Source organism: Monomorium pharaonis, chromosome 2, assembly GCF_013373865.1.
Source record: "Monomorium pharaonis isolate MP-MQ-018 chromosome 2, ASM1337386v2, whole genome shotgun sequence".
NCBI classification, from domain to species: domain Eukaryota; kingdom Metazoa; phylum Arthropoda; class Insecta; order Hymenoptera; family Formicidae; genus Monomorium; species Monomorium pharaonis.
Genome location: NC_050468.1, coordinates 20,119,984 through 20,147,832, shown reverse-complemented (window position 1 = coordinate 20,147,832; position 27,849 = coordinate 20,119,984). Strand labels below are relative to the sequence as shown.

At 37.2% G+C, this 27,849-nt stretch overlaps 1 protein-coding gene across 2 annotated transcripts in view; it reads left to right on the top strand.

Moving 5' to 3' along the window:
* Positions 1–16,716, top strand: part of LOC105832106 (homeobox protein SIX1) — a 41,981-nt gene extending 25,265 nt beyond the window's left edge. For both annotated transcript variants that reach the window (XM_028194162.2, XM_036282819.1), the window contains exons 4-5: positions 12,250–12,709; positions 13,905–16,716. In XM_028194162.2, the coding sequence (XP_028049963.2) occupies positions 12,250–12,709; positions 13,905–14,189 (745 nt within the window). In that variant the 3' untranslated portion in view covers positions 14,190–16,716. The remainder of the gene's footprint in view (positions 1–12,249; positions 12,710–13,904) is intronic.
* The last annotated feature ends 11,133 nt before the right edge of the window (positions 16,717–27,849 follow it).

Here is a 27,849-nt window from a genome sequence, read left to right as displayed (position 1 = left end):
AACACACGCACAATCCAACACTAAACACCGCATTACGTCGCGATTAAAGCGGTGAATTAGACGACGGACTATCGTCGCATTTAGGATTCTAAAGCGCAGAAAAGAAAGAAACGAAAGAAAGGGAGAAGGAAAGGAAAGATCCCCTCTGTTTCTTAAATTTTCCTTAAAATGATTGACTCTATTTTTTATCTCTTTTTAACTAACTCTATTTCTTTATGTGCGAACTATTCGAATACGAGTAAAAAGATCTTACAAACTTTAAAGTGAGATATAAGAAAAATTATATTGATTATATATGATAAAGCTACTTTAAACATGATTTTATAAGATTTTCTTTTTATTACACTGAGGAGAAAATGTTAATTTGACTAAATTTTTCAACTTGATTAAATTTCTTCAGTTCAAGCATTTAATTTAAATACATAAAATACTTGAACTTCAATTTAACTATTTATATATTTAACTGAAATACATAAATAGTTAATGAATTGAAGAAATTTAATCAAGTTAACTAATTTAGTAAAATTAGCAACTTTTTTTCTCACTATAGCTATACATAAAACTCAACCCAACAGTAATTATGTTATTAATTAATTAAAAGTTTCTCAACGATTTGATTCAATTCGATACGGCGCGAAAAAACTTAGATTTACACATTTTTATTCTCTATAGTGGAAAAACTTATCTGATTACTTTAATGCGATGAAAGACAATGTTCGGTGATATTTTCAAAATCTCTGCGTATTTTCGTCTTGGATTTTCGCGATAATTGTCGAAGCTGCACGGCCTAAATTCGCCAGTTCTACGTGCAGTCCTGCATTCGTTTATATTTCTGCATTGAGAGCTCGTTCGGCCTCGTTGTGCAACCGGACAAGTCTCGAAAAATCGCGCGCGAGAGGCAAGAGACACACGCTCAAGGAAATCGTTCAGACGTTCGAGCGATTTTCCCCGACGGCGCGTCACTTCCGTGTGTCACGCTCGTATGCGGGGAATTGGGCGCGGCTCAACCTCGTCAAGGTCGAAGCGACTCTTGGCTTATGCAATTTTCGTGCGAAAGCATATTTATTTTCCCGAAAGTGTGTCAACGCCATTTTAAAAAACATATACATATATTATACGTTTGCTGCATATTTAAATTAAGTTCACAAATTATTTTAATATTTATTTCTATATATATTCCCCTTATTTCTGTCTTTTAATTTTCTTAAAGAGCGTTGTCAGAATTTTTCTGTCTTATTTATCTAGTTTTATTTTAGTAGCAAATTCTTGACACGAGTTTATCTTTATAAAATGCAAATTCTGAATAATATATTCTGAATAATATATTTTCATTATTATTTTTTATTTATATGGCCTGTATTATATATTATTATACATACAGGACAAAAATACTGGTATAATGCGGTCGCTATTCTAAAACAGTTTATATTTGTAAAGAAAGTAGCAGTAAATTATTAATTTTGGTAAAGCGATTTTTTACTTTTATATATTAGAAAGATTAACATAAATGAATACAGTTACAAGAAAGAGTTAAAAACGTTCTCCGAGAATGTTTCATCTTTGAACAAATGCGGAATTTAGATTATGTGTATTTATGTTAGTAATACAACCTATCGTCTTTTATTAAACAAGGAGAAACGTAAAAAGTTCCGAAATGTTCATTTTTTCACATCATTTAGCTTAATTTTTAATAGATTTAGCAAGAAATAATAGTGACAACTACAAGAATAAAACTTTCACATTTAAACGAATTAAATATAAAGTACAAAAATAAAAATTCTTACAGAAATAAACAGTTTGCCGCTATTTTCTTAGAAAATATTTACTATCTTATTAGTAGCAACCGCGCGCTGTGCCAATACTTTTATCCAGCACCGTACATGTTTTATTTATTTTTAGAAACACATGCTGTAGTTTCTCTTACAATCTTCTTTACTTTTTCTCTCATTGGAAAAAAAATCTTTCATCTTCGTGAAAAATTTAAAAAAGTTATTAATAAGAACAACTTTCACACACTGATAGAAAACTGTGTTGTATTTGTGACTATAATTGCATGGTAAAACAACTTCAGTCAGCAATATCATTTTTATAGTAATCACTATAATATTATTAATAATAATCTTATGCTTTATAATTTATAGTACAATTTTCTCACAGTTGACATTACTGTATAGGTGTATATGATTTTTATTACTAATGTTATTGTAACAGTTATCATAAAAATGATATTCCTGACTATAAATATTTCACTATGCATTACAGTCGCAAGTATCACAATATTTTTCTATCAATATACCGTTATAATAGCCGAGGTTTTTTTTCTACAAATTTTCCGCTGTAATACATTCTCAATTATTATACTCCGTGTATGTTTCGGTTCGACATTTCCTACCCCGAAGACATAATCTGCACATCGTGTTACGCTGTCCTCTCCGTCATGTCCCTTCGCGCGGGTATACTCCCCAATACATACCGGACACACTCGCACGCGCGCGCGTTGCATTCTGGGAATGCGTGCATGAATGAATGCCCCTCTGTCCCCCACGATTCCGAACAAGAAAACGAGGAAAAGGACCGACGGGTATGAAGCGCGGGGGTATACGGAGAGAGGGGCGTCGCGAAAGACAGAGACCGGCTCGTTCTTTTTCAACGGCAGCAGCGACGGGACGAGGCGGGCCCTTTCGGCCCCTTACGTGCCCCATGTGTGGACCCTTCCCGCGAGCTGTCAGATTTGACGTGGTCTTCTTCAAAGCGTGGTTTTCACGAAGCGGGCCCCTATCCCGCCTTTTTTTCGTCCCCAAAAATGGCTGAGGGACGATCCAACATGGCCGCGCCCGCCTTTCCTCTGTCTCTCTTCCTTCCCCACTCTCGCGCGCGCGTTTTTCCCCCCTTTCCTTTTTTTCTGTCTCTCTCTCTCTCTCTTTTTTTTTTTTTTCATCACGGCGAAAGAGCATTGCGCATTCAGTGGCGCCTTTCAATCTCAGACGAGTCCTTTGTGACGGCTTGCGGTTGGGCGTTCATCCTTTTCGAGCGACCTTCGAACGTTCTGTAAAGGGAACGTACCGACCGTATAATCGGCTAATTTGAGGTATACATATTCAATTTGAAGCGCATTTATAAAAGTGAGTTTTAAATCCTTCAAAGAGCTGTGCTTGTTAAATTGTTTTTTAATCGCTTTATCAATATTAATCATTATTTATATTTTGAAATTTTAATATGACGGAGTATCTTAATAAGATACCTGTAACCAATATGGCCATGTACCCAATTTGCCTCACCACCTTCCTCCCATTTCCAAATAGTTGCACAACGAACTTCCGATAATGTATCGCTAATATATCGCTGAGAAAGTCAATACGATGTATTTATGCCAATTAACTGGTCAATATCTGCTTTTGTGGCTTGTTATTACATTTTATTTAAATTGTGCCCTTCTGAATCTACAATTTCAGAAGTAAATTTTACATAACTATCATGTAACAATTAGAGATATCTGTAATTCATATTATTGTAGCTCTTTATTTATACTTTTCAACGCTATATTTACTTTACATTTTTATTAAAACGTCTTGTTTATAATTAAAGAATGAAAATGCTTCCTATAATGAAACCATTATGATCAAAAACACGATACGTATTTTATTATTATACAAAAGTTCTGTTTTTAATGTTTAACTTTTAATTAGTATGTCCTGTCTTTCTTCAATTAAAGTTGGAGTTTTTTTTTGACAGGTAAAAGTTAAGATCACGCCTCGTAATAACAGTTTTATATTTGATAATTGTATACAATAATTTTTACCGTAAGTATATATATATATATATATATATATATATATATATCTTTTTTTTTATCCTGAAATGTTTCCTATTTTAAGAGGTGAAACCTTTATTTTTCAATTTCGTATTCGTCAAAAAATTAGAAAAATCCCGAAAGCTCAGGTGGACTATACTGAGCCTTAAGGTACAGGAATCTTAATTAACAATTGACAATTTTAAACTGTTAATTAATCGTTGGCGAAGGAAACATTAATTTATCTCACTTATCCTACTTCATAACGATACGAGGATCTTCTCGGCCTTGCCGATTCCGACACGTGGGCGAGAAGCTCTTCCTTCTCTCGCGGGGATATTTCGAAGGTCAAGGACTCGCGCTGGGTGTCCCTTGGACGCTCCTTCCGGGATTAAATCTCGGTTTCACGCCTTTCTCTCGCGTCTCGATAATGGAACGGGACGCGCGCGACCACTGACGAGACAATGACAGAGTGGGATCCGTTCGCTCGTGCGACACGCCCGCGGTATGCCGAAAACTACCGGCAGGTTTCCGGCGTAATCCGGATTAAGGAATCCCGAAACACCGAAAGCGTTTTAACGCCGCGCGCCGCGGCGCGGCGCGGCGCGGCGCGCGACCGCCGAGCACGGGGACGCTTCCTCCTCTCCTACCTGCAGGGATCCAGCGTCGATGCGCCATAAATAACGACGCGCCTCTGATAGATCTATGGAAAACAGCGAGCGACCGCCGGCCACCGAGCACCGACCACCACGATCGCGCTTCTCGGTGGCGTCCGTGGCCAAATAGGGAAAAAGAAATACGATGCACACGGGTTTTAATTTTTTATCGGGGTCTTCACACCGCGCGGGGATTGTGTTCTTTCTAACACGAACGCGAACACGTGAATTTATATGGCGATTTGTGGCGCGGTGAATTTATGTAGCACACATGCAACGTGCACTCTGTGTTGTAATTGAAGAAATGTATGCAAGGTACGGAATGTAAATTGTGTTTATATCGAAGCAACTGTTAATGTTAGATTAGATTGTTGGTGAAATTATTCCTTGTGTGAAACTTTAACTTTTAAAGTAGACTTTTTGCTTCTTATAACGGTTTTTAAGAATTTTTTTTTTTTTTTAGAAAAAATATAAAAGCAGTAAAAGTATAAAAACTTTATTCTTTGACATTTGAGTGTTCTTTGCAAACGTTTTCAAACATTAGGAATGACATTTTTGGCATTTATTTGCAAATCTGTAAAAAATTTCAGGTTACTGTTGCCATGATTCAACATAATTAATCAAATTAATTTTGACAAATATTTCGAAAAAACGCCTTTAAAGTTTTGTGAACAATTTGTTTTTGTGGGTGAACAATTTGTGAACAAATTATTTAAAAAATATCAAACAAAAAGATAATTTTTTGAAGGTCTATTAATTTATTGTGTTAAAGTTAAATTTACATTAGTTACATCTGAAATAGAGAAACATAAAAGTAATGAACTTTAAGACTTTAACAATAGATAGGTGATAAATCAATGCGCTATGTCGCCAACCTAAAGTTATGAAATATTTAAGAGAACTATGCCTGTAATGCTGTGACCACTTTGCACCTACTTACTTAAAGGTTAGCAGATATTCTAATTTAAGAGTTGAAGAAATATTTAATGTTATAAATTAAGTACACTTGTAAAAGAATAATTAAACTCTCCCTTGATATTTTTGTTAAGGGAAAATCGATTTCAGACGTTGAATTATTATTGTTCTCGTCAATAGCTATTAAATTTTGGGATGTTTTGACTCTACCGCACAGCTAAAAGTTATCAAAAATAAAAGACTGCATGTTTCTTAAATTTTTTCCCAAACCAACGACAAAAAATTTTTATTGTAAATATCTAAATTTCGTCTTTGAAACAAGTTACAAAGAAAAAAACCAACGAAAACTTTAGCTTATAATGACTTATGCAGCAAAAATGATTTTACCGCAGTTTTAAATAAATAACTTTTAAATAAGTGTATCCAAATGAACTTTTGCACAAATATTAAAATGTTCTTTGTATATTATACGCTTAAAGTTTGATTTAATTTGTAATGTTACTTTCTTATCAAATTTACAAATAACCGCAAATAAGTAATACCACAGAATACGAATTTACGTAAAAATCAGAAGTAAACAAACAATTAATTAAATAACTTATAAACTATAATACTAACAAAATTATGAGCAAAATTTACAAAAACATTTAAATGTAATAACAAAACAATCTACGAAATTTTTAAAATTTTGGTAATAAAATGTTACACATATATCCTTAATACAAAGTTTTTCCTCAATTTTTCTATATAAATTACTATAACATTGTTACAATATATAAAAGAAATAATATATAAAATAATAACGTCTTTATTTCGATCAAAGGAGTAAATAAATTATGAACGTTGTTAAGTCACGTTACGCCGCGCTTACAAAGCGGTTCTCGGTGCCAGAATCGAGGGCTTATTGCTGTCATTTACCAAAATTTATGGGTTATCTATTACCAGAAGATAAACATGTGCCGCGTTACTATACTCATACAAAACTGGCACAGTTTCTCGATATGCGTGTTGATTCTTGACTCGAATTTAGGCGAACCTCGGGCTTGCGCGAACGACAACAATTGGCATGAAAACGCAGATTTCCTTGGCACATCTCGATGCATTCCACCGTCGAATTGTGTCAAATCGCGATAAATAAAATAACATGACGCGCCATTCATTATCAGAATGATTACCGACGCGTCTGTGAGTATATTCCGCCATAATTCTTCCGTGTATTCTGTTTACATCCCATTCGAGAACTTTGGAAATAATAATTTTATTGCTCTTTACGAGTACAAATTGTAGCAAATGTATGAGTTAAGAATTTTTACGTCAGTAAAAATCTTAAATTGCAGCTATAAATAATGATTAATTACTGAGAAAAAAATAGTTGCAGTAACCATAATATCACTGTAATTTATAGTCTTTTTGGAACCAACCATTTTTATAGTTATCCAACAATAAGTTATAGTTTGTTTAAGTTATATTAAGTTCTCAGAATTTTAATATTGGTTTATATAACTTATGATATAGTTATCATAATTAAAATAGTGATTTTAATATAGTTGTACCATAAAACAATCTACTATAAACTTATGGTTTTTATTATCAACATTATAGTAATAATTACTTAAAAAATGATATTTCTAACTATAATGATTTTATCATGCAAATATCACGCATTTGTTCTCAGTGATTGTTATGAATTGAAAATATTAAGTAGATACGTAATTCAGTGATCTTCCGACGTAATAATCCGTCGCGAAAGAACATTGTTTCCCTTTAGTTTATCGGTAACTATTCTGAACTTTAAACCGACGTATATTGATTATTATTTAAATCTAAATTCAGTTTTTATTTAGAAAGGATCTTCATCGTTCTGTGCGTCGCACTAGAAACTAGTTTTCGATGCAGCTTAAATGTTTACGCGTTCATAGTACCGGAAAGCGAGAGCCAGTCGAAATTACGGCATCATCGGCTTTAATTTCCCGCGCCGGTGAATTTTCCGCGGATAATCCGCCGGAGTATCCGTTGCACGCGCGCGAGAAATTCGCCCGGACGTTTCACAGGAGGAGAACCCCGAAAGAGAGAGAGAGAGAGAGAGAGAGAGAGAGAGAGAGAGAGAGAGAGAGAATCCCGCAGGTATAGGTAAGGGAGGCGAGAGCCGTAGTAGTTTACAAACAGAGAAGGAGAGACTCGTGTACGATGTGTACACGGTGCGCTGCCCTACCATTATTTTAGGCCGTGGAAACTCTCCTTTCCTATCTGTTTATGGAATCAGCTGCCAGTAACTTCCTCGACGGGCTCACCTGCCGGGAGCAGTGGACGGAGAGATCCCTCGGAGGCCTTCGGGACCACGGGAAGAAAATCTGCCGGGTTTTTTTCCCCTGGACCCCGGGGCCGACAAACGAGCCAGCCGATTTTCAATTTGCTCTACGGGCCCGGAGTTTGCCTTTCTGCCTTCTTCAGTGAGTTAAGTAATCCCGGAGGCGAAACTGGCGGTCTCCTCGAGGGCGAGACGGTTGCGTGGGATTTTTGGAATGCGAAAAATAAATTCAATGGTTACATAGAGAAACGCTAAACTAGCTAGCGAGGCACTCTTCTCCCCCAGGAGGGGTTGCCGGAAAATATTGTTGCCGCGATATTTTCTATTTGCACCGCCGCGGCCGCCGCTATACACATCGTGTACCGCGGTTTTCCCCATTTACATACCGTGCTCTTCTATTCGCCAGGAAAAGCGCGCGGGGAGAGAAGGAAAAGCCAAAGAAAAGGAAAGAAAGAGAGAGAGAGAGAGAGAGAGAACTCGTTAAGAGTCTCTCCGCTCGCACTCTGACCCCGCAAACTCGTTTCCCGAGGACGATATCGCACCGTAGAACAGAATAAAGTGCGCGACATCGCAGAGGCGACAGAGCCGATATAATCCGATTTTACGAGGAGGCCCCGGCACGGAAAGCGAGAGAGAGAGAGAGAGAGAGAGAGAGAAAGAGAGAGTGATGGGGGAGGGGGAGGAAGATCCTATCGGGCCCCTCCACGCCGGTCCCAAGCGATATAAAGTTAGACGCGAATTAGTGGTGCCGCGATAGCATCTCATTTCAAGGCGAGCGTGCGATCAGGAATTTATCGAGAAATTAAATTAGGAATTATGCTAATACTCCTTCCCATCGCCCTATATAGACGGCACCTCCACCGTAGTCGATCGCCATGAATGAGCGGCGGTGGCGTCGCGTTTCCCGGTTATTTATGCGTTATTTGCACCATCCAATTAAAGGCACCTTTTGCGAGATTGCTTTCGCACGACGTGCAACGTAATTTGTTGGATCGACATTGCATGATGTTTGAATTTCTCAAATTTTCGCGAAATATAGATTCAAAAACGATTTTTTTTTTTTTTCATATTTAAACTTAATGTATGACTTAAAGTAAAAAATAAAAGTATAAATATATAAAAATAACAATAATATTTATATAAAAATTCATAAATTTATTAAATAACTTGGTGTATATAGATTGCATCTGTCAAAAAATTATAAATAACAAAATAATGAAAATGTTATCTAATTCGAGTAATTTAAATTTGCTTAAGAAAAGAGGGAGATTTGTTTGTGTCTTCAATGAAGTAGCTGAAGTCGTTGATCCCAATTTTATGGCACCGGTCGGCGTGAGGAAGATAACGGCGAAGGCGCGGCTAGTTTTATTAATCGGCTGGTCCGTAAATAAGATTTACTTCGAAATTCCGCGGCGGTCACCGAGATCGATTTGTCTCCACTTTTCGTGAGACAACAGCGACTCACGTAGGACCATCCGCAGATAGAATCTCTTCACATTCCTGGCATTTTTTATAATCCTTGACGTTGATCTCGACACGAACGACGCGAACATGAATAGAATGTCCAAAATAAAAAAGGTCTATTGTTTTTTATGGTTATTAAATATACAAATTTCTGTTAATGTAATTAAGTATAATGTTTTAAAGAAGGAGAAATGCGACTCTAAAATGTTTTATATATAAAACACATTATATTACATAATAATACAAAAAGTTAATAAGTACTAACAAATGTACGAGCAAATGAAAGAAGAATAATGATAAATAAAAACAAGCCAATTAAAAGGATTGAAGAAAAGGAGAATAAATTTATTCTTAATTAGTTAGCGTAGTGAGGATAATTAATACGAACGAACAAGTATCGAATTTCAAATGATAATAATCAACTGATAGAAATTAGAAATAACAGATAAGAATTAATAAAGGAATATAAATGATAAGAAAAGTCTAAAAATAGTCGAGAATCATCTCGAAGCCATGTGAAAATTATACAATCGGACGCAGTAATATACATGTAAAAATAAATCAAATCAATAAAACGTAATGTTCAACTTATTTCTCGTTAAAAAGTAAGATGTGTCAGGTTCATAATGTGTCGTTAAGAATGAGATAGAAATAACAATACCGTTTAGAAAATTATTTAGTTCATATGTTTAGCGCAACAAAAATGCGTAAATAATTATAGAAAATATAATTAGAAAATAATATAAAATTTATATATAGTATAAATATTACGTTTTCAACTAAGTGTCGTTGAAACTGTGAACACTTGTTTTTATTTGATATGTTTTATACATACTTTCATAACTGATTACTTCCCACGATACAAAGATGCCTGATTGAATTTAAAATATTAACATGCACTGTTAAAAAAAAATTGAAAGGAAGCAACGAAAGCAAAAAGTGATTTAAGATATTATTGTGAAAATAGTAAGATGACAAAAATTGCACAGAAATAATTATTAATTATTCCCGTCGGAAGGTTACATTATTGAAGCTTCCACATTTAAGATCTCTCTCTCTCTCTTTCTCTCTCTTTCTCTCTCGATTCCACGTGATCAAAAGAAAAGAAAGGAAGAGAAAAGCGTCGATCCCGGAGACGCGAAGTAAGTGTCATGGCGACGGGGGCTTCGAAATAAATGTCTCCTACACGCGATGAGTCACAAATCCTAATGAAAATAATAATACCCGAAAGATTCCGCTCTTTCGTGGCCGCGCGGCGCAACGAGGATAAATTTACTGCGCGATCTACAGACGGATAAGGCATACCTGGGGACACCTTCGTCCGGTTATAGGTTCCATCATGTAACGGGTGGTACGAAAAAGATTTTTACGATAGATTCGGTCCCACATTGTTCGGATCTTATCTTTACGCTAATTAGAAATTATTTTCTCATAGCGAAATCAAGACGAGATTATATTATAACATTTTTAACATTGGTAAAATACTTGTGATGAACCACAATTCTATACATATTGCTTCGATATATGTAAATTCTTGTTCTTACTGTATACATGTCTATCGAGTTCCATTTCACTTAGGAATTATGTCTTTATAGAGGTTGACACTAATAGAATTCTGTATAAAGTCATTTAGTTTTCCATGTAAGCTTTACATCATCACGTCTTTAAACAGATTTTTTTTTATATCCACAATGCCAAAATATCTGAACTCTTGTCAGAATTCAGATTTGCATCAGGTCAAACTCTTCTGCTATTATGCGTTAACAATCGGCGTTTCTAACATTAAATCTGAATAAATATGATATTTGTAAAATTTAATGTATCAAAACACATTATATAACATCAACTCTTTTAAATTTTGTCTTATCATCCAATTAAAGAACGTTAAGAATTTTAACGGCGATATACCGCAAACTAAACGGAACTTTTATCAGCATCGCTCTTCGGGGATACGAGAGCTCGAATATCTTCCGTGCTCCCTTATCACTTCGGTAGTTTCTCTCTCGTGCCAAAGACCGGTTCTCGGAAACACCCCGTAGACAAGTGTTGCAGCACTTGCCTTGAACGGTGCGGTATCACCAGTCTCGCGTCTAAACGACTTGTAAAACAAGCGCTTAACGATTGCTGGTACCTGGAGGAGATAGACAAAGAGGAAACGGGAAAGATCGAGAGAGATAGAGAGACAGAGAAAAGTAGAAGGAGAGGTAGGCGAAAGGGGGTTCTCGGCCGGGCCCGTAGGTCCCACGTGCTTCGAGGAGGTCCAGGCCGCTAAATTGAGTTTACGAGACGCCAAGAGCGTCTCTCTCGCCTTCGCTTCTCTCATACCCTTTTTTTTCCCCCCTCCCTTCCTCCGGCTCTCTTCTCTTTCCGTTGCGCTGCGCACCTCTTTAAGACCGTACCCTGCCTCCCTGCGCTCGGTGCCCGCCCTTAATTCACAAGTACGAAGGAGGCAGGATATACCCTTTTCTCCGGTACTTTACGCACTGGTGCCGGTGTTATCTTAAGCGATATTATTTCGATTCCCCAGCCTCGCCGATCGGCATCGCCGATTTTACCCGCGAGGCGCTGCTTTAAACGTGACGCTCGCGCCTGCGAGTGCAATTAAATCGGGCCCCTGGGATGTCTTTATAATGGAATGATGAAGAACGGTTAACGTTTTTAATGGGGGATCGGTGACGAGCGTGTACTAACACTGTACATTCTGCAACATTTTTAATGGCGCAGCTTACACTTATTATTTAATACAACAAATTAACTGCCTTGCTTATAAATTTCTGAACGGAATTAATAATGTTACTTTTAATTATTGATATTTTAGTACTTGTAAAAGATTAATAATTTTTCAAATACAAGCACATAAAAGAAAGTAGAAACAAATGATGAGAAAAAGAGAGAAAAAGAGAAAGAGAGAGAAATTCAAGATTACATTGATAAATGATACAATTAACATAACACTTAACATGGTATAATAATGCTGTAATTAACATAATAATTTGTGTAAATCGACTCCAATCTGCTGTCACTTACACATTTTTCTATGTTACATGAAACATATATCTTCATAAAAAAGACCAGCTGTCTTTTTTTGAAAGGCAAACGCCGCTTTGCGGTTTCAGTGGCCAGAGGGAGGATAAGACCCACGGCGGGGGTCTCGGGGACTCCAGCAGCGAGAGTGGCGACGAGACGAAGCGGCAATCTGGCCAGCAGCAGCAGCAGCAACAGCCGTCTTCCTGCGCGGTTCAGCAGCAGCAGCAGCAACAGCAACAAATGGTGGACCATCAGCAAACCTCCGGCATGTACCAGCTTCCACCACCGGCTTCCGTCTCAGTTTCCAGCCCGCACTCGTATCATCAAAGCCACGGCTCGTCTTTGAGCCACCCGCATATGCAGCACCACGACACGAGCAGCGAGAGCGGCGATGACAAGAGGAATCTTCATCACCAGTTGCAGCACCATCTCCAGGTCGGCACCCACGGCGCCCATGGCTTGGTCCATCCTACCGCCACCTTGCCGCCACCACCGCCTAGCTGCGCTCAACAGAAAAGTCAGCTAGATTACATGCAATACTATCCGCAGGTAGGACGACGAAATAATCTTGAATGTTTACTTCCAATTCGTACGCGTTACTTTAACCTTTTGTAAAACGAAACCGCGATGAGAGATGAAAAAGTGTACTTCTTTTTTTTTTTACATTATTATCTTTTATATTTTCTTTGAGAATGAGGAAAACGTAACATTTTTCTACAAGAGAAATGGAAAATTATTGTTCTACTGACATAAAAATTAAGGATTCAAAAATATAAGAAGAAACCGCGCTCAGTTATCTCGATTATCGCAATTATGGAATGATTTTTAGAAAAAAATTAATGAAAAATTTTTTAAACATTACAATATGATAATATACCTATATTTCTTTTCTGTATTATTCTTGAATATATTAAAAAGAAGCGATTTTAAATAAAATTGAAAATGTGACAATTAGTTGCCATACTCGGACAGTTTAATTGACCGTCACACGTAGAATTTTTTGCAGTAATGACAATAATTTATATTAAATTCTAAAGCAATTTGTATATATTTTTACTGCTCTATCTTACAACTTTAAAATAATATTAGGCAAAGTCTTTTATTAAATTTTTTTTTCTTTATACCATAACATGTATAAAAAATCGAAAACAAGTATTTATATAAAATATTATTATATTCGTAAACATAATCTCTAAACAAAACTCTAGTCAAGACATCTTAAACCAAAAAGATTAAAATTGACTGTCACTAATCCCGGTCGAGTCACTAAGCTTGATGAGGTCAATCGATCTGTCACGTTTTAATAACAGAGATTACAAACTGTGTTACAATAATGATTAACTAATTATTATATGGTTGCAAAGAATCACGATTGCCAAAAATTGCTAAGAAAACAAAAAAGAAAATAAGAAAAATTTATTTATCAACTTTATTTTTTTTCAAATCTACAACGTTACAAATCATTTTATCTAACAAATTAATATTATATCAGCAATCTGTATTATAAAGTAGAGAATGTCCTTCCAAATACTAATTGAGTTACAAGCCTTTTGACAACCTCGTATAAGAACCTGTCCTTATTTAAAGATATTCGATACTTCGAAAATATAATGATTTCAGATTCTCTTTTTCAAAACTCATTGATCGAGAGTCCAAGAGGATATGCTTTATATCGAAGTTAACAGTGATACATACATTTCCATCTATTGTGCAAAAATATGAGAATCATCTTTGTCTGCGACAGGATTATCTAATCGGCACACCGACCTCCGCGGAATTACAGAAGTCCTTGCCGCACACGGCGACGTCGATGCAGATGGGTGCAATCGCCCCTTCTATGGGCGGACTGAGCCCCATGGGCCCCTCGACGATGCTGTCCAACACTATGCAGGGCGTCAACACCATGAACACCATGTCGATGAACGGCATGGGCATGGGCGCTTATCAAAGCATGGGCTCCATGGGGATGTCCACGTCGCACGCGAGTTACCACAGCGGCCTCGTGCTGGGCGAATACCATTCGTTGTGACCTTGGGCTCCAAGCACACAGAGCAAGAGGAGCCAAGAGAAAACTTAATGCACATCGGCGGGAACGGCAAGGCTTCCGATCGATCAAGGTACTCGAACGGCTTGCCGAAGTTTGGATCGCCAATAAATTATTGTCGCCGCATAAAAACAAAGGTAACGTTTACTTAACACGCCGATGATTGACAAAGGTTACGTTTAACTCGGAGCGCTTTGCATGAATTTGCCTTTGGTCACTTTTAATTATTGAATAATGTGAGTTTTATTTCCATGATATTGAAAATATCCTTTTCATCGCGACGATAATTTCTTGGCGATCCGATAATGTCCAGATATGTAAGCGAGGAGAAAAGCCTTCTGCGGATATATCGTTGCATCCTACATTGAGCTTTTCTCGGTGTAACATTTAGAGCGTATGAAGAGCGTCAAATAGCCGTCTGTCAAATCGTCGTGTCCACTCCGGCATTCAGAATATATATTTTTTTAATTCTTTAAATGAAATTTTTTCCATATAAAAATATATATGATTGATTATGATTCCAGAAAGCAACTTGAAGTATACTCATTACGTAACTTTATATCCTTCAATATTAATTTATTCTTTTTTCATCGAAATATTTTGTTACCTGAATAATGCTAATCTAAACTTAAAAACGAGATAAATACTGTGTGTTTACTTAAAATTATTCCATTAATTTCTAGCCAAAGACTGTTTGTTTATCTACCCGTTCTTCAAATATATTTTCTCATAGAAAAAATTTCTTACCCCAAGAATCATCCGTGAAAAATCAAAGGATGCCGAAGCGACGATGACGTTTCCGAACGAAATAGCAAAAGACATATTAGCATTTTACTTTCTCAGTTCGTACACTCTCGCGGCAAGCCGGCTAGACCGGCTTGTGTTTACCACTATTTCCATAAGTAAACAACGGGCGAAAAATCCCGCCAGCTTTTCTGTCCCATCACGATACTTGGCGCCATACTTTTCTGATTTTTGCCCGAGCGGAATAAATTGCACGATGAAGCAGTGTTTCTTTTTTTTTTGCGCGAAGTGCACACGAAGTATGAGCGAATGCAACTTACTCCCCTTGCTCCCCATTTCTCTCCTTCACTTCGTATACGTAGATTCAATCAGATAATTAATTTACTGTAATCAACTATACGCTCCTCTTACACCATACGTTTTTTTGTTTGTCCTGTACATGTACATATGTATAATACACACGGCATTCGGCATATTACTAAGTTAATCTCGTTCTTGCTCGCTGCCTACCGGGTGTTCTCATCACTGATTTGGATTCTATGATAATGATTAAAATTTTAACTATTGAAGAATAGTTAATTATTTCTCACGTTTAACTTAATGTTTCTTGTAATTTATATTTTTCATAGTTCTTTATATTTATATTTTTTTATGTATAAGGATGTATGTGTCACATCTAAATATTACCAAAAATATAAAAATTTTATACATTGTTCTATTATTATGATTATCCGTATAAAATTTGAGCACAATTTTTTTATTGAATTGAAAATTATTTAATTCTTTGTTGTTATATGACAAAAAAATTTTGGTTGCAAATTTCCTGAATTTTAGTATAGAAATTAATTGCAAAAAAATAACAAAAAATTTGGTTTATGACTTATAGAACATAAATGACTATACAATTTTAAAGAATTTGTAAATAAGTACTATAAAATGTGACTTTATATAAAAATCAAAAGGAAATAAAAAATTAAATAATTTTTAAACTAATAAGAAAATTGTGCTGAAATTTTACACACATATTCAATCGTAATAATAAAATATGATATTCTTAAATTTTTGTGATAATATGAGATGTAATGTAACACATATATTCTTAAAAAAATTCCAACAATTTTATTACATCTTTAAAGGACATAGCAACAAGATATAGATAATTCGAAACAAACCAAATTTTATGAGATGCTTTATTAGTAGGTAACTTATTTTTTTTTATGAGTAAGTAACTATTATATTGTGATATTGCGTGATGATTTAATTGACTAAAAGCAACTTGTGAATGAAAAGCTTTAGAGGTACCCCCAGTAGACAGTGAAACTGTCGCAGGATAAGATAGTACATAAGTTATCATTTATTCGCAGTCTGTACATAAGTATATCTAAAGACAGTAAGAAAGAAAGAGAGGTAGAGAATGTTATGTACGCGAAAAAAAAGAATGTAAAGCAAAAAAGAGGAACAAAAGATTACGCAAGAGTGTGACAAAGACAGAAAAGTCGAGATGTTGAGATGAATACTTCATTTGTTGACTTAAAAAAGCTTTTTCTTAATAAAGAGCTCAAAGTAATCTCGTTTTAATTTTATTTTTGTTTGTTTTGAAAATCTTACCTTTTTTTAACTAAAGCTTTTATATTTTTTCGTCAAAGAAGTAGAATAAAAAATTCTATTGTATGCTTAATATTTCGATTTCTTTTTTTTTTTTATCGAAGAACGCGAAATGTATAAAAGAAATAATATAACAAAACTTGTAAAGTCGTTTTTAAAGTGATTAATGGGCGCTTACATTCATCTCTAATCTCGACTTCCAATTCGTGAGTTATCTCGCGCGCAGATGTCCTAAATATTCCGTTAGCTATGACATTGCCTTGTAGATTCTTATCTAGGATGTCGAGGAGAGAAAGGATTTTCTCTTGTGAAAGAGTCCTCGGGACGAAACAGGGTAGAGGATAGAATCGAGGTGCAAAGAAAGAGAAAGAGAGGTAGAGAGAGAGAAAGAGAGAGAGAGAGAGAAAGTGAGAAAGGCGATTTGGAAAATATCTTTGATCTATGCCAGAGCCGATCGGCGTTATTTTCATTTTGTATCTTTCACATTCACCTTATTCTGTGTATTATTTAATCACTTACACTGAGAAAAGTATTTGTTAAAACAAAACAAATGTATTTCTTTAAACGCGTTTCTTTTAAACAAAAGATATTAGGTTTTAGAAAACATTAATGCAATCGAAGATATATTTCTTTTAATTTATAAAGTAATTTTTTTCAATTTGAGCCTTTTAATTAAAAAAATAACTCTTTGATTTGAAATATTGTGATGTAAAAAAATAATGTTTTCAAAAGAAAGAAATGGATTTTTTTATGTAAAATTTATAGTTAAATAAAAATTTACGTGTTATAAAAATAATCAAGGTCTAAATATAAATTGTTTTATTAGGTATAAATTAATTATTTATTTACAGTAAAAAATTATAATTTTGTTTTAAATAAAGAATTCTTTTAATTCAGCAACCAAATATCTTGTAATATATGAAATCAAGTGAGCAATATATGGCCTAAAGTCTTGTAGATAGATAAACGCGACAAAGTATTTCTCATAATTTAAAAACTACACATAATAGAATAAAAAGGTACAGCACAACAACAAACATAATAATGTTTTTAAGAAAAACTCCTAATTTAATCTCTAAAGTAAAAGTAAATAAAGTGTTTTGACAGTATAATATATTAAATATTATACTAGCAGGAATTAAACTAACAGTTTTATAATTGGTCTAAATATCTTTACTTAAATATCTTAAACATTATGTAGATATGAAACAGTCTGAAAGATATTCATCATTAAATCATCTTATAATATTTTCAAAATTTTAATAACACAAATTTATTTAATTCTAGACATTATTCTTTTAAATTTAATAAGAAAATTTTAATGAACTCAATATTTTCATTTATTCCTTATTAAAGTTATTGAATTTCTTTCGTCAAATAAATATTTCTTTAATTTAAAAGACATTCCTTTTAATTAATAAAATATATTAAATTTTGTTGTGTAGTTGTTTTGAATAAATATTTAGTACGGAATATCCATATAAATCATTTTTGTAAATCAAGTAACATTTTTTTTTATTTTAATAAATAATTTTCTCGGTGTACAAAAATAATTTGAAATTGTTTTTAAAATATTTATTGGACAATTCATAAGTGCCACAGTACGTGTTACAATAGAGGATTATTAATAACTGATAAAAGAAGAACTCAACTATATACAATAGTAATACAACAATATTACTTAACTTACCTAATGATGATACGACAAATATACACAACAATAATATTATTTTCGTGACGCAACATCTTTTTTACTATTTAACACAGTGCGATAATTTTACATTTTACAAAATTTATTTGATTGAATTATGTCCAAACTTAATGGAATTTATTACGACAGTTTTTTTATGAAAATAATATCGCCAGTGTCAGCCTTTGACAGCTCAAGGTTAAAGCCAATCTCGTGTTAGGTCGTACGTTTTATTAAATTATTAAATTATATATAGGAATCGATCGAAACTCGTCTGTTGATAAATTAACGAGTTATAAATACTGCAGTCTTGTTCACTTACACATTATACAACAGTTTTAACTACGTTTTATGTTTTTATACTGGAAATAAGCATTGTGCTCTCTTGAACGAATTTATTTGTAAAATTATGTAAACTGTTTTAAAATGCTTTGGCTAATGTGCGTTGCAACAGCTGGAACTAATTACTAACAGGAACAGTTATCATTTTACTCTCTCGCATTTGAAGCATTGTTTAAGAGCGTCTACATGACGTAAGTTGTGTTGCACAAACGCGCAACTTCCGAATGATTGCACGATTTTCATTTATTTATCTCTTTTCTTTCGGAAGTTGCATTTTTTATCATATATTCCATCATTACATATTTATACCGAGGTACCATTAAATATTTCCTTTCCAAATTTATAGAACTTCAATCGTGATTGAAAACTTTTGAAAAATTTTCTACGAAACAAACGCTGCGATTCGACCAAAGGTAAAGAATTAATTAATTTTTGCGGATAGGATGTTAATAGTAATCGACTCTTGCACAAATTATTCGCACTCGCACGCAACTCGCGCATACGAGAAGGAGGCAGAAGAGCAATCGAAGGAGCGAATGTATGAAAAGGAGAACCGAAACGCGCGCCGCAAGGACGATAATTAATGATCACCGTCTGGTCCTCTCCAGTTCTCATTCGTGTATTTCAGCGGGCAAATTTAATGTTGCACAACTAACTGAGACAAATTGCCGAGAGTGATCGTGAGTGCGATTATTCATGAGTGTGTGTATGTATGGTGTGTGTGTGTGTGTCTGTGTGTGTGTGTGTGTGTGTGTGTGTGTGTGTGTGTGTGTGTGTGTGTGTGTGTGTGTGTGTGTGTGTGTGTGTGAGAGAGTGTGTGTGTGTGTGTGTATACACATGAGAGAGATTAGAAAGGAAGACGGCAATGCGCAAGTAGATATAAGTAAGAGATCACGATGTACGATCGAATTGTAATCGAGTAAAGTTGATGTTATTTAAAGTAACAACGTGCCAATGTGTTGTCTGTGTTTCACGTACGCACACATCCTCTTACAGCATCCTGCGCCTCCTATCATCCTTAGATGCTGCTCGTTGTCAGCATCGAAACTGGTAAGTAACGCACGTTTTAATAGAAACAACTCAACAAACGTAACTTAATAAATGTCGAATAAAATAATACAAAAGACTAGATAAATTTTATTATCTATCGAAGGAGTAATAATAAACGTTAATTTTTATCGGATACGCAGGCAAATACAAAATGTGGATAAAATATATTACATGCATAAAAATTCAATAAGCTTAAACTTTTATTAAAGTGGCAACCCATTCGGAAAATTGTTCAACGGCAGAATTTTCACTCTACGAAACTTAAAGAGTTAAAACTCGTACGATTTCGCCGAACTTATTGTTCCCTCGCGTTCGCCGGTCGCGTCGGGGTTCACGCTCTCGCCGCGATCCTTGAGACAAAACCCAACGATTCCCCCTCCCCTCCCCTCGCCGAGAGGAGCTGGTCCTCGAACGCCGAGCGAAAAATCTTTTTCCCGAAATTATTTCGGAGATCGACGAGGCAGTTAGGCAGCCGTAACGAAACGCAGAAGAGCGCGATGTGAAAAAGGCAAGTGTCTGGATCGTTTTTCCCCCTCGCTGTTGGCGCAGCGCGCTAACAAGTAGCCATTGTGAGCCCCGTGTCAAGATGCTACTTGACAGTATACTCTCTCGGCGGACCCTCTTCAGGGCCCACTCGCCCCCGTTCCGCCACGCCGCACAACCGGGCGTATTCCGGTACACACGCACGCACTCACGCACGCACCTCTGTGGGGTCCGTGTGCTTAACTTTACGATCTCCGAAAATCCCTCAGGGCCCCGTCGCGCGCGGCTAATAGAACCGAAATTATAACAGGCCGATGAGCATGCGTCGACTGCTCTTATTCCGCCTCGCTGACAGATTCGGTAAATCTTGACGGGGGAAAGAGAATCGGGGAATCAAACGGCAAGGAAACCGTGAAAAATTTCATCCCGGCGAATGTCTTATTTATGAACCTCTTAGGCGATAACTTGGGCTGTTAGGAACCGGATTTTCCCTCTCGCTCTATTTCCGAGACGCTTTATTTCTGATAAAACGGTAAGTGTTTCCTTCATTTTACAATTCGGTTCTCCCCGATGTCCCCAAACAACACAAAGTCTAAAGGGAAAACTTTTTTTATTTTTGCTAAGTGTCTTTAAGACGTTTAAAAAAAAAAGTAAATTTGAATAAGTTAAGGTGTTTCAAAAGTGAAATGAATTAAAAAAGCTTCGTGTAATGGTAATAATATTTGAAATAGCTTAAAAACATCTGTAATGTATTCGGAGGGAATGCTGTGTCAATTCCTGCGAGAAATGGTTTATTAAATTTTATCAAAGTGATTTCAACCTTAAAAACAATGCTCTGAACGGTCTTAACGATAACGCAATTTAATGGATACAAAACCATGAATTTCAACAGAAGTTAAAAGTGTTGATAAATTGAACGGTGAGATAGACCGCTTTTTTGGCATTAAAAAAACAACATTGGTTACAACATCTATTGAAACCACCAAAACTTTGGCATTCGCATTTATTATTTTAAAAACTTTTTTTTAAATTTACACTTTGCAGATATACATTTACATCGTGATAAATGATTCAATAGTTAAGAATATTAATTGAATCCACTTGTACGAAAAAGTTTAAGCGAAGCGCGTCAAGTACGCTCTGTTACGTTCGATCGAATTTAGTTTGCGATCATCGCGGTGATAAGAATAGAATCGAGTACAAAGGAGCCTCCGGTCACGTGGAGAAGCCAGATGCTCTCTTTCAGGATCGTCGAGGATTTTATTCAAACTGCGCTTAGTAAATATCGGCACAAAGAGGAGGTTGAAGATCTTATCCGTCAGCGTGATCGCTGATAGGCCTAATAGCGTGCCGAAGGACGGTCGTTTTGAAATAATTACCGCTTCGTATCCAGCGCCGATCTTTCCGGGTTCGTCCGGATAAATCGTAGGATCAAAGGACGACGCTCTCCTCGCCGCGCGTTTTTCTTCCCCTCGCGAAAAACTGTCGTTGTAAAGAGATAGAGACTGTCGTGTATCAGCCACGTTAAGCACCATTTGATTTATCCCTTTCCTCGACGAGGAATAAAAAAAAAAGAAACACGGCCTCCCTCGAGGGATAATTCGAAGCCGTGAAGAGTATCCCAAACTACTCGTCGCGGCCGCCTATACTTTTAAGCCGCGCGTTATACCTAACTGAAGGAAGAGTGCTCGGGCGCGAAGTTTACGGTCCAGACCTCTCTTCACCTTCCGGCCGCGCATCCCCGTCACGTGGCGAATAATAAGTTTGATACCGTTACAATGCACGATCATTACACGCCGGTAATGACGGTGCATTCAGGCACGAGGCTGAACTGCAACGCACCACCGGCCTTCCCTCGCATCTGCCTCGGATCTGCAACAATGGGCGCACGATGCACCACCCCACGGAGTCTCGGCCGGTACGCAATATCGCATCCCGAGGACTGACGTTTCAATCGCAAAAAAATATATTATGTATAATTGTATATTATTCCTGCTTATGCAGCAACTATCTTTTTTTTCTCAATTCTTTCATTGAGCTATTTTTATTCTCACGCGGAGCCGCTGAAACGGTCGAGGAAAAAGTATCGACGACTCGCTGCAAAATTCCACAATGTAATATTGAAAAAGGATATCAGTTATATAACGCATACCTTAATCAAGCCACGAAATTGCTTATGTGGGAGGTAAACAATACTTGAAGAAAACTCAAAGTATCGAGTTATATATTAAATCAATTTAAATAATGTTAATCAATGAAAAGAGATGAATTTTCTTTAATAATAGTGATGGGCGTTATTTCATTATTTGTTACTAAGTAATTGTTATCAAGAAATAAGTTAGTAACCGATTACAAATTTAAAGAATAATGGTTAACAAAACAAGGGTTATTTTCATTAAGTCACAATTACAAAAGCAATAATGTTTAAGACATCAATTGTTTAATCAACTGCCTAATTGTAACTTAACTTTTCCGTTAACTATTCTGATAAGCTCATGAATTAATCAAGTGGTCTTACTGAATGTATTCAAAAATTTTGTAAAAAAATTTCTTGAGAATTCCTGATTTTCCTAGAAATTTTATTTAAAATTCTAAAAAAAAATTTTTTAACTTTTTAATGCAGTTTAAAATTAATTTATTTAATTATATTTTTTATTATTGCTTAATTATACAAAGAAAGATTTACTGATTTTAGTGATTTTTTACTAATTATAATTTAGAGAAAATACTGAGTTAGCAGGATCAAAAAAAAACTCTCCAGTCATAGGGAATAATCATTCAACAGTTCCAAAACTGCTGTGTGTGAAAACAATCAATATTTCAAGACTTTATAACTATTCACAAGAGCAACAATCGTTTAATTCAATCAGTCAATTTAACTGATTAGAACCGATTAGATAATCAATTGATCGTTTTTTAACATTACTACGATGAATTGTTAATAACCGTTTACTAAAAAATAACTGTTTGAATAATTATAATCTTTAAAATAACAGTTACCATTATAAACGTTTAGTAAAAATAATCGTTTAACTCATCATTACTTAATATCAACAACAAATTCTCCACGCTAATCTCTCTTGCGTAAGAGAAGGATTTCTACGCTACGTTCTCTGCGCGGTGCATCCTTTCATCGAGATCGCGATCAAGATCAAGGCGAATTCCAGAATGGGTGGACGCGCGCGTATATATAAATTCATTAACGCGCCACTTACGGTCGATCGATGTAAATTACGATGTTGGTCGCTAACGCTTTAGACGAGGCTTAGGATCCGCGAGGGGCGCGCGGAGCGGACGAGCGAGGTGGGGAAGGCGATTTCGAAGGGGGGAATATTTATGGGCGGACCGGCTGAAATTAATTTATGCAGCCGCATAGGCTGCCACGTAATTTATTCGCGGGGCTCGCGACGATCACTCACTCTCCTCTCGCGGGCTTTTGTGTGTAAGGAAATCCCCGGGCCATTAGAAACGGGCACGAAGGGCCGCCACCGCGTCGATCCCTCTTCGAGCGGGCTCTCCTCTTCCGCTTCTGCGCCCGATCGAGCTCGTTGTGTTTTCGCAGGGCACGACTCCGCCACGAGAGAGAGAGAGAGAGAGAAAAGGAGAAAGAGAGATCGGACGGCCGATGCCTCGGAAAACGAAGAGCCCCCCACCTTGCAACGGGGAAGTGAGAGATCTTCGTCCCGATGTTTTCGTTTCGACAGATCGCAATCTCCGATCGATAGCGGAGGGCGTTTCATATTTATCTTACGGTGATATACGCGTACCACCCAGCGACGCAGATTTCGGACTTGTGCCACACTGCATAGCCGCGCGACCGTGGAGGGGGATGAAGAACCGAGGACAAGAACCAATCGTACACCGAGCACACAATATTGGCCCGGTATTCATAGTCGGATCTTATATTTAAGATCATCTTAAGTACTGTCTTAAGATGCCATCAGCCAATCACAGAGCCGTATTAGCATCTTAAGACATTGCTTGAGACAATCTTTAAATAAGATTCGGCTATGAATACCAGCCAATGATTCTTTAATACGTTTGGTTCTTGCCATTAGCTCTCCGTTCCCCTCGAGAGCCGCGACCTATGTGTGGCACAAGTCCGAAATCTGCATCGCTGCATCGTACCACCCTGTGTGTGGGGCTTTCATTTTATCGCCCGTATCTCTTTATCATAATTATCGTTATCGTCGCGGATCTACGCGCGGAGGCTTCGTTATTTTTTACGGCTCGTCTCGTGTCTACTTCGGGCAACTTCGAAGAGAGAGACGAGGGGAAACCGTATTTATATCCTTGCCGTTAGGATTTATATCCTTGTAGTCCTACGTAGACGTTTTAGATCCACGATTTTCGGGATTTTTCGAAATCAAGTTTCTCGGTAGTACCGAGCCGGCGCGTCGCCGACGTGGCGTGCATCCTCACGACGACAGAGCGCGGCCGCGCGGCTGGCTGTTTCCATCATCGCGGGTTCCGCCGCGAGGGAGAGGAGATCCAGGAAGGATTCGCGCGCGCGCAGCGCGCGCGGCTGAAACAAGAGGGATCGTCCCGAGGAAGAGATTGCCCGGGCGAGGATCTCGCGGCGAGATCTGCGCGCTGCGCCCGCGTTATGATTTGTGGACGTCCAGATCGTGATCCCGTCCTGGCTGGCCCGGTTGGCTGGCGGAGCGAGAAGCGCACCCACGCTTTCCAGGAACCGTCCGCCGCGTGGCGTCCGCGACGTCCGTGGCGCGAGCGGGAGGAAGGGAAAGAAGGAGAGTAAGACAGTTAAGATCCCTTCCCCAGGTAAGAGAGAGAGAGAGAGAGAGAGAGAGAGGGAAGTGGGAGATCAGCCGACCACGATTACGCCGAGGGTGTAATGGACGGACTAATTTGTGAAATTTAAATTCCGTCCCCGACATTTTTGGCCGCGATGCGAGGCGAGAGGCGAGGCTGGTGCCGGCGCGGGAAGGGGGAGGGGCGAGGGAGAGATAAAGAAGAGGGCGAGATAAATCGCGACCCTCTCCCCCTTTTCCCTTCTCGCCGGGGACACACAATGGTTCACGGCAGATCTTTCTGGAAAATCGTAGGTGGATAGGTGGTGCTTCGCGTCGCCAACGTTTCATGGGTGGCGTAGATGTGCAGATGTATGGTACGCGTGTATATCGCGAAAATAATTCCCGGCGAGATTAGGATCGGGTTGATATGGACGGCAGGGAGGGGGGAGAACTACGCGCTGGACTATAAACTGATGGAATATAATTCGCTGCGGGAGTGGTTAGAGTTGCACGACCTAAGTGCGGCAAAAATTCCCGCTCGCTTATTGAAAAGTTAATCTTATTCCTTATTCATTCAGATAATTGCTGAAATTTCACTTAAAATAGCAGCGCCTGTTGCAGTATTCAATCATTTTTTTCTCCTCACGAACAATTGTTCGATTGAATACTGCATAAAATGCGATTTTACTATTATTGAGGACTTTGAGGGCTGTCTATAATTCTTATATAAAACTAAAATAGCCGTATTCCTTCATTTATCTTGTCGATAATGATTACTTTGGTTTAAGTACAATTTTCATTACGTAATCTTCAAAAGCGAAGAAATTTATTTGTAAGTAACGGTTTATTTATATAAGAAGATAATTTTGCCTATCTGAAAATTTTGTCAGATACAAAAATAATTATGCTATACTATCAAAATAATTATATATGTAGGATGCTCAAGCTGCTGGTTGTCAGAATAAGTTTGCTCGACATGCTTGAACATTCTAATGATAGTCCAACAAATTATTTTTTAATCTGTATCTATAGCTAAATTCTTAGATACTTTAATAAATTCGTTCTTTTTATGCAGAGACTCCTGCAATATTAATAAAAAAAGTTCAAAGTGCAATGAGGGAAAACGGACAACACAGGAATGGAGAAAAACATGTTGTTCACAATTCTTTTCAAAATAATCAACATATCTCTTTGTCTCGTCAATAAATTCGTTCGGTGAAGTATATACAACTTTCGTTGTATACTTTTCAAAAGTGAAAAAATTCATAAATAGCTCATTTGTAGAGATCGAGCCTCCTCCGAAATAGAGATACTCCTTCTGCTTTATTGATAGAAAGAAAACGTCTTTCTATACGAACACAGAGATGGAGAGAAAGAGAGACAAAGATAGAAAGATAATGAGCAAGATGTCTAAGCGGTGGCGGATTAGAGGCAGCTTCTCTCGCTGTACGGCGAGAGCAGACTCTATTGTCGGGCCGCATAATACGGTTATGATTTAGTTTGGGACGTGAGGATGCGAGCGAACGAATGAACGAACGAGGGGGCCAAGGGGGCCTGACTAGATGGACGGGGAGAGGGCCATTGGTGTCAGATTACGCCGGGGCCCGGGCCCCGTCTGGAACATCCACACGTCCGCGTAAAGACTCACACGCGGTGTCGGGTCCTTTAAGCGTACGTGTGCGTGTACACGCTTTACCTTCTTTTTTTTTTCCTCCGTAAAGATTGACCCCACTTTCCCCGCTTTCTTCCTCTTTCCCCTGTTTTTCGCATTTTTCTCTTCTTTTTTTTTTTACTTTAAACGTCTCGATTGCGTTGATTCCAATTGTCGAGGATATCGACAAGATTCAGTTATATATTTGCGAATCATATGCAGGAATAGAAATTTGTCGGAATAGAGTTGTCAAATAATTATCATTGTCTGGTCGTTTGATGTTCTCTCTCCAAAATAAGTTTATTTATTTGCCTTTTCAACGCTATGATAAATAAATCAGAAATACACTCTATTTATAACATTTGAAAATCTCAATTGACTTGCTTAACTATAAAATCTATTTCACGAGAAAGTAATAGACTAGGTACACTAACAATCCTATAATTAACTTTATTTCATGACACTGATATGACAAATGCTAACTGAATGATCCATAAACACGAGTAGATGAACTACATATGTTAGATAGATTAATTTTCTCAGAGAGTGTCAATATGTTCTGAATAATTTATAGCGCTTGACCCCGGAATGCTGACCCTCACTGAAGCGCCAACAATCGTCGTCCGAATATCTCAGGCTTTTGTATCACAAAAGAGGTAATCCGCCATCTTTCGGCGGTGCTTCTTCTCTCGCGTGCAATTCGGGCGCGGGTTCTGCGAACTCGCGAATTATGAATATGATTATCTCGGACGTGCTCTTGACGGGAAGCCAGACCTGTCCCGGAGGGGTGTCACCTTACACCCTTTCCCGCCCTCGCATCGGGTCCTGACTTGGCGCCCTGGCACTGCTCCCCGTAACCGAATCTCGCGAATAATTGGACATCCTTCCAATCGCGGAGATCGATTATAAATAATAGCACCACCATCGATCTTGCATATAGAAGCCTCGTGTCAAACGCCACATAGATCGGGATTTTAATTCGGATATAACTTTTTTAAGCTCAAAATTCGATGTCGTCGATAGAAATAATTTTTCTGTCGATGAAAAAATACGATAATATATGTAATATATATAAAAAGTTTATTTTTTATATTATTCGTAAAGAATTATTTAAAAAGAAGTTGTACCGGTTGTTCGCAATCTTTGATCGGCAGCCGATTCGAGAACTAGTTTCCACCCTCTTATTTTCTCATGCAGCAGGATGAATGCCAGCCCACCAAACATATGTCGAACATCTCCGGGGGCTTCCTCTCCCGGAGGTACAATGACACCCCGGATTTTTGTGCTCGGGGATTGGCCGGACGATTCGTCCAATCGTAGTTCAAC